The 6,756-nt window shown below is 41.3% G+C and overlaps 1 protein-coding gene across 2 annotated transcripts in view; it reads right to left on the bottom strand.

Annotated features, from left to right (window-relative positions):
• Window positions 1–788: 788 nt before the first annotated feature.
• Window positions 789–6,756, bottom strand: part of SIPA1L1 (signal induced proliferation associated 1 like 1) — a 161,404-nt gene continuing 155,436 nt past the window's right edge. For both annotated transcript variants that reach the window (XM_086748948.1, XM_086748949.1), the window contains exons 20-22: window positions 4,211–4,325; window positions 3,649–3,730; window positions 789–2,887 (exon numbers count right to left, since the gene is read on the bottom strand). In XM_086748948.1, the coding sequence (XP_086605074.1) occupies window positions 2,744–2,887; window positions 3,649–3,730; window positions 4,211–4,325 (341 nt within the window). In that variant the 3' untranslated portion in view covers window positions 789–2,743. The remainder of the gene's footprint in view (window positions 2,888–3,648; window positions 3,731–4,210; window positions 4,326–6,756) is intronic.

Here is a 6,756-nt window from a genome sequence, read left to right as displayed (position 1 = left end):
TTCCCAGTATCCCATTGCAAATGGTAAGACAGCACCTAGTTGTCTTTCCAAGATTCAACCCCTGCTTTTCAACCAGATGCTTCCATTTGCTCTTGCTGCTTCAGAGCTCTCTTGGTCAGGTACTCCACTGTCAGAAACGGACAAATTTTCTTTCCCCATGTGCCTTTTAAGGACCTGTTCAATGAACCTGGAAGATGCTTTCCTGCAGACTGACCTAGTCCCACATTTTTGAGCCCTGCGGAATGGCCCAGTGGATCACCAAAAAAAGGTCTCTACAAAACACGTCTGAGGTCATCTGAGGTCAAAGGAGGAGATCTGGAAAACAACAAACCTAACACCTCATGTTGCAATGCCCACAGGTTTGCCTCTGGGACGCTGAAAGCTGGGCACACCCTTGGGCAAATGTACCAGGCAAGTTTGGTTCTGACCTGAATCGGCTTAATTTTTTCCAATTAAGTTCTAAAATCCTGATACGTGACAAAACCCTATTGCCCCCCTCCTGTACCATATCAGCCTGGTGAAGCTCAGAGTCACTGTTAAAGGTAGCAAAACCTTGTAAATGGGGGAAGAAAATACATTTGTGTAGAAATACAAGTAAAAAGTCAAGGTTGAAGTGTATACATATCAAGTAATGGCCTTCAAAGGAAAAAAAAAAGTAGAAATCTGCTAGGGAATGAAACTCTTCTGTTGCTAAGCACTGAGAACAGTGGTACAAGAAGGAAACAGGAAGAAATGGACACTCTCGTAAAGTCTTAAACAACAGACCCAACAAAATCAGAAGAAAATGGTTTAGAAGAGCCTTTAAAATGAGTTTTATTGTCAGAATTTTACAAGTAGCCTTCAGTGGCATCATACAAGAACTCTGTTGCAAAACTCTAATAAATAGTCTGCCCCAAGTCCCAAAATATTTTTTGAAATAAAATAAAAACCAAACTTAAAAATAAAAGAGAATAAAAGCAAGACTTCAGGATGCTCAGAGATGTTAGCAATATTTCCCATTTACAAATAATATCAGGCATTATATAAATCTCCTTCATACAAGTCATTAAAAAACCCAAGACATTCTAAACCTTTACAAAAGCACTCCAGAAATAGTTCCAAAGAGATCCATTTCCATGACAAAACATTAGAGAAGAACTCCATGGGGATTAGCATCACAAATGAAGTTTGAGGTTGAAGTGCAGTGTGTACTTGCGTGGAGCAAGATTAAAGAACATGAAAAACGGATTTGAAAAGAGCGTGCAAGTTTCCGTGACAAGACTATGCCCAGTGATTTTAATCGGTCTATTTGAGAATGTGGTAAAGGGGAGGGAGTGGATGCTCCTGAAATTAACTTCAAATATACTGCGCTTTATGCACGGCAATATTTATTAAGGTAGCGACTGTATCCTCAGAAGGGAGGAGAAAAGGTTTCTCAGCATGCTGCACAGTTCAGTGCCTGTGCAGACTGTGGTGCTTAAAAGTTGTATTCTCACACCTGAAAGCTATTTGCTAGAGAGGTAACATGTTGTGGCAAGTTAGCTGTTCCTTCAAAGAACAAGAAATTAACTTTCCTTGCACGAGGCAGTTTGGGAAATCTCATGCTAGACAGTTTCACTGGGGATTGGGGATTTCAGAGCTCCAGTCCTATCCTAGTACTTTGAAAAATCCACGTCTCTTATTCACCTTTACATATTCCTCTGTCTACCACAGTAAAAGATTTCTAAGACCTGTCATGTAATAAAACACAAGCTGAATAAGCATTTCTCAAATCTGTTCTGATTCGAGAAGTCCAGAGAAATGGAATGGGAGGGCAGGTGCACGGAGATGGTTTATATGGATTTTCATGGAAACAATTCAGGGGAAAGAAATCTTAATCTCTTTACAACTTCAGCCTAAGTCTTCTGCACATATGCAAGGAACAGGTTCCCTGGGAGGGAAGAGGACTATACTTAAGCAGTACAGCAACACTACTCGGTATCTCAGCCTGCCTGACACAGTACGAACTGCAGCATGCCTAGTTTTGCTGTCTGTAACGTTACTTGCGGCCATTGTTTCCACGGGAAACAAAGGCTACCAGAAATGCTAATGCAATAGATGTGTGATCGTGTGCCTCACCCATGGCTCACGTCTCTAGTCTCTCTCCAAATGTTATGATTGATTCTGTACTGTACCATACACTATGGACACGCGTTCTCTGTAATGTATGGGAAGGTAGCACTAGCAATCAAGCGCAAATTGCTAAGGAGACACCTAAAACATTGCATTACATCTCCTTGTCTGTGGCATACTTCAGAAAACAATGTAAGAAGAGCAGTAAAATAAACACTTCTTTCTAATTTTCTAGATGTCATAATATTTGCCAAAGCTGCAAGGAAAAGCAGATTACCTGGAACAGAGAGAAAGGAGTTAATGAAAACAGAGGCAGATGGAACAGCAAGCCTGATCCCACCTCCAAATCATTTTGTACATAACTGATAAAGAGACAATGTGCAAAAAATAGACATTCACATTTTAGCAGTTAAACTTTTATTTTACCTTTTTAAAATTATTTACTTTGTTTTTTTTCTACAAAAGGCAGACATTGATTGTTGATCTGCAATTGTTCTGAGTGCGCGCAGAGATGCAAAAAAGGGTTATTGGAGGATGAAGGACAGGGAAGTGCTCTGACTATACTTTCACATGTCATGATTAAGGTGGCATTAAAGCTTAAGTCCCAGTAATAGTATTCATAACACATAGTTTCCTTCCCCGTACACTGTTCTCAGTTCATATCAATTGTGTTGAAAACCCATTCGGTGAATTTCTTCAGTTTCTCGGTTGCATTCTGGGATTCCTCCTGTAACCTCAAGTTGTCTTCCCGCAAATGTTGCACTTCAGCCTGAAGACTGGCCTTGTCCTCTTTTTCCTTAGGCATGAGGGAAAATACAGATCTTAGTGGAAATTTTAGGTCATGCTTTCTACCTATATGGGGCAAGAATCTCTTAAGAGAGCATGAGTCTCATTCTTTATAAAGATTTTATGTGCAGTAACACATGGCTTTATATCTAAGGACATTTGTGGCATTTCATTCCTCACTTTTTGCTTGAATGAGCAAGATTTCTCTATATTAAATTCTAATACAGAAGCTGGCTCCCCAAGTTGTGAAATAAAATTGGGCATGCCCTGTTCTGTACGTACAACATGTATGTACAACTGCTGATGGTTAACTAAATAAGGGAAATAACTCCTGCAAATGCTTCCCCAGCTAAAAGACTTTTCATCTGACCACAGCAGATCCGTCTTGGACCAAGCAGGCAGTAACACAATACAGGAAGTTTCCACAGAAGTTACGCTTTGATAATATTTGCACTTTTCATCATCAGCAGGATTCATTTACAGGGACTAACTTCAAGCCATTTGCAGTGTCACCTGAATTAAGAGCGGAGCTACTCTGAATCACCCTCCTAATTTAAGTGGAGGAATCAGATGCCTACAAATTTAGCTACTCCACCCTAGCCTTGCATAATTGGAAGTATGGCCTGGGAAAAGTAGTAAAGAAATGTCTGTCTTATACAAGGATGAGACTGTCACAGGCTCAGGCATGGCAAAGCAGGGTTACACAGTTATTAGCGTCACCTATCAGTACTAAATATAGGTCTTACAGATTTCTGTAGATGGAATGTTTACCTTCCTTAAATCTTCTTGCAGCATCTTCAGCAAACCTTCCAGTTGGTCCACTTTAGAGGCGAGAGTTGGAGGAGATTCTTTACTGTTGGAAGCAGGAAACAAGAATAGGTATTGATAGGATTTACTGTCTTCACACAGGTGTCTATACCAAGGGGCTTTATGTAGGTATGTGCTCAGGTACACTAAGAATTCACAAAATTAACAAAAAAGAGCCTAACAAAGAGCACATGGGACACATGCAGCACATTAAGCAAAAGAACAAATTTAACTCATGATTAATTGGGGCCATCCCATCACTTGACTTCTCTCTACTTCTGCTCATTATATGTGCTTGAATTACCATTGCTTTGGACACATTCTTGAACATCTCAGACAAGAAAGAACCTGCAAAAAGGTTCAGCTGTATTTACGGATTCCTTCTGTTTTCACTTCCCACCACCATCTTCGTCAGAACTCGTGAAGAGTTCTGTAAAGCCTGGAGATGGCTTCCAAAGAAAGATGTTCCGACTCTTTTGCTCGGTTTGGAGCTGAGGAAACCTACACAGATCGTGTATTTACTTACCCTGTATAAGGCTTTATCTGGGCAGTAAGCTGGTCCTCAGCCTGATCACTACTGGAGGCAGCGCTCACAGGTCTGTGATTTTCATCAGCAGCAGCAAAGAATGAAGCTCGCTGAACTGAGAAGGCAAACAGAGAAAACCAATGGCAGCAGTAATGATTATGTGTTCATGCATAGTGCAACAGCTACAATGCAGGATTTCAAAGCAATCTCAGATGTCTGTCTCAAGCAAGAGCAGGTGATGATATACGACAGACCAATATCCACTTGACAGACGCAAACTGGCATTGCAAGTGTTCGCACCAGGTTCTCCACTGTATTGGATTCAACAAGCAAGTACTAGCTCTGGCACAGCACTGCACGCTCACACACAGCATGCATCACCCTCAGGCTAAGAAGCTCTCCACGAGAGAGACGCTAGAGAGTGCGCAAAGCAGAGGTACCCCAGCAGCGCTCAGAGTCCACCCAAGGCCAGTTCCAAGAGAGGCAAGAAGCCAAACTGGAACAACAAGAGCTGTGCAGAACTTCCTGGGTACAACTGCATGACACTACTCAGGAACCGAGTAACCATATTTAGCTGCCTTCACTCCATAAAGGATCCCTTTATTTTGAGGAAAGAAAAGCGCACTGTGCACAATTTACATGTGGAAAGTAAAATGATCAAGGTGATTTTCCAGAACGCAAATTTTTTTCCTTATGCCTTAAAAAACGTTTTCAGATTGAAACATGAAACCTCTTTCCTGCCTTGTGTCTATACTTTTTTGTGTTAAAACGCCTGAGCAGTTACAAGACATCTCTAAATCACTATCACATGTGGTGTGACTGAAGGTACCACTGCCCCTACCTCTGGAGTTTCCTAGCACAAATAGTAACAAACACTTTTTAGTTTAATAAATTAACATCGCTGTCCCTCAGCAGCTGCTGGTCTCTCACTGGAAGCAGAACAGTATAATCTTTTTCTGCTTGGCAAATTTTTATCCTGTGCTTTCAACAAGGGTAAAATTAACATGCCTTGGTATCTGATAGAATCATAGAATGGTTAGGGTTGGAAGGGACCTTCAAAGGTCATCTAGTCCAACCCCCCTGCAAGGAGCAGGGACATCCCTGACTAGGTCAGGTTGCTCAGAGCCTCATCCAGCCTGGCCTTGAACGATTCCAGGGATGGGGCCTCCACCACCTTTCTGGGCAACCTGTTCCAGTGTTCTATAACTCGCATCGTAAAAAGTTTTTTCCTAATTTCTAATCTAAATCTACCCCCCTCTATTTTAAAACCATTACCTCTCGTCCTATCGCAACAGGCCCTACTAAACAGCTTTTCCCCATCTTTCTTGTAGGCCCCCTTGAGGTACTGGAAGATCTTGTCAGTTTGTTACCTTCACTACACTGACTTTGTACACTCTTCTAAAGAGGAACACAAGTGAGTTTGAGGCCTACAACAATGAGAGGGATTCAGGTTAATGAGGACAGTCACACCTAATTAAAAAAAAAGGGGGGGGATCTTTTAAACAAACATTGCTGACCACAGTGAAATGCATTAAAACTTGTGTTTCATCCCTATGTGGTGGTGAAAAAACCATCACTACAAATTCATCTCCTCTTGAGGACTAAGGCTTGCTTTGAATACTCTTGCCTAAGACTGCACAGCAGAAATATGAAACGTGCTGATCCTACAGCTCTTATGGCAATAGAGCAGTTCACACATGTACATCTTGAACACCAGCCTAGACAGGCACTGTCTTAATGACATACATGGCTACTACCAGAAAGCCGTCAAGAAAGCAAGTTACTTCACAGACTCCCCCAACCATGCAGAATAATGCCTAAAAGATTCAGGACCAGTGAAAACACTTTCATGAAGGTGGGGCAGCATTTGTGCAGAGATTAGGAAAAGGCACTTCTGTTTAACGCACCTAGAAGAATTTTCCACTGGATTACAGTAACTATAAGGTAAACTCCCTTTGGGCTCAAGGGTATGTAATTTTAAATTTGAATTCATCTAGGCAGCTTACAGTTTTCTTCAGTTTACTAAGTTTCAAAGAGATGGAAAGTGCCATAGGATGAAATGACACTTACGCGCAAGTCTATGTATTCAGAGTATGCAAAGGGGAAAATGGCAATAGAAAAGTATATACCAACAAGGCACATTTCTCAAATTACCTTGGCAGTGTGCTGCAGCTGCAGAAACTTCTTGCTAGTGCAATAAGCAAGCAATCATTAGTGTGCTCATATGCTTTCCCCCTGCTATTTGACTTCACTTTTGCACTTTCATGCCAGATGTCTTTTCCACCCTAGCTGTGATGTCTGCAACTGCTCTACATGAAATGAAAAGTAGCCAGTTTCACAGCGATTTGGCCGAACTGCAGCACAGAGGGATTCCAGTCTGAAGAAATGGCATCTGAGTATTACATACAAAGTTTTAGACTGTTAAGACTTGAGTTGCTATTTTAAATGAGCTTAAGCTTCAGACTTAACAACAACAAAAGCAAGAGTCAAGATGAAAAAAAAAAACCAAACCCAAAACACTCTTTAAGGAAGTATGCACAAAGACC

The sequence above is a fragment of the Chlamydotis macqueenii genome, chromosome 5, assembly GCF_036417535.1.
Source record: "Chlamydotis macqueenii isolate bChlMac1 chromosome 5, bChlMac1.mat, whole genome shotgun sequence".
NCBI classification, from domain to species: domain Eukaryota; kingdom Metazoa; phylum Chordata; class Aves; order Otidiformes; family Otididae; genus Chlamydotis; species Chlamydotis macqueenii.
This window is presented reverse-complemented; position numbering and strand designations above follow the sequence as displayed.